The sequence below is a fragment of the Penaeus monodon genome, chromosome 29 (assembly GCF_015228065.2).
Source record: "Penaeus monodon isolate SGIC_2016 chromosome 29, NSTDA_Pmon_1, whole genome shotgun sequence".
Classification (NCBI taxonomy): domain Eukaryota; kingdom Metazoa; phylum Arthropoda; class Malacostraca; order Decapoda; family Penaeidae; genus Penaeus; species Penaeus monodon.
In genome coordinates this window covers 15,506,560-15,507,712 of record NC_051414.1, presented here as the reverse complement: position 1 = coordinate 15,507,712, position 1,153 = coordinate 15,506,560, and the positions used below count along the sequence as shown (strand labels likewise).

At 45.7% G+C, this 1,153-nt stretch overlaps 1 protein-coding gene across 1 annotated transcript in view; it reads right to left on the bottom strand.

Annotated features, from left to right (window-relative positions):
• Positions 1-387, bottom strand: part of LOC119591762 (lysine-rich arabinogalactan protein 19-like) — a 14,906-nt gene extending 14,519 nt beyond the window's left edge. Inside the window, exon 1 of the mRNA XM_037940509.1 lies at positions 187-387. Within this exon, the coding sequence (XP_037796437.1) occupies positions 187-387 (201 nt within the window). The remainder of the gene's footprint in view (positions 1-186) is intronic.
• Positions 388-1,153: the final 766 nt, after the last annotated feature.

The window sequence follows — 1,153 nt, the reverse complement described above, 5'->3', positions numbered from 1 at the left end:
AATTATCTATAGTATAACATAGATATCTATAATATTCTATATCTTATGGTCCTAAAGAATGAGAGCAGCACAGCAGCCTACACGGAGGAACGCGGACATGGACGGCTCCTGCAGTGGCCATTCGCCTCATGTTGGGGCTAGGCAGGTGTACAGGCGGCGTCCTCACGGTCCACGGGCGACACTTACCGGGAGGCGTGTCTCGCCATCCAGGCGCGGCCCCGCCACCACCAACACGCCATGCGGCGAAGGAGGAGACGGATGAACTTCGGGAGAGGAGAGGCAGATGAAGACAGAGCTGGAACTCTGCGTTGCCATGTGTGCGGGAGGAAGATATCCTCGGATCAAGTTGATGCGCTTATAACATGTGAGAGCTTTGCGCAGCGCCATCAAGAATTCATAATTTTAACATCTCACCTGAGCTTGAAAGATTGTTAATGCATTACACACTAAGCCATAAGCCTGGGAAAGTCTGAAGTGTCTAGCCTGCTCTCACGGTTATAATGTCTATGCTTTACGAGTTGACACATCATTCTCTTAAGTGTTATTCAGTAAGGTGATTTAAGTAAAGGACCTTGCAATATAGTTGTGACAATCAGCTACACCCCGTACGAATATGAAATACCTGAATAATACTGGATATGGTTATGTAATACAGGAAAAATGTCTGACCAGAAAAAAAAAAAAATTCTGAAAGACGCAATAGACCTACGCATTTATTCATAAATGCAGACACGAATTTTATCCAAAGAAGTATAATGATTTTTTTTCCAATTATTTTTTCCCGACTTTACTTTATTTAAATCTTATAATGAATTTAGTCATCTGACCGAATTTGGTAAATGAGCGCCAGGTGCTCCTTCACAAGAGATGGCGAAAGAGAAACATTATGCAGTGGGCGGGCCGAGAAATTCTCAGAAGGGGCGCAGCGCAGCCTTCATTTGTTTAGCAAAAGGCAAGACGACGCGATATTTTTATTTTAATTTTTTGTAATATGTTCTTTACGAAATTTACAAACGCAACAAGCACTCGGGGTCGGCTGCGCGCGCATGATCCGGGGAAGAAATCAATACACACGCCGGCAGAGCTGGCCGCGAGGCAGCGAGACATGTCGGTAGGCACACCCCCCCCCCTCGCTCTGGCCTTGGTCTCAACG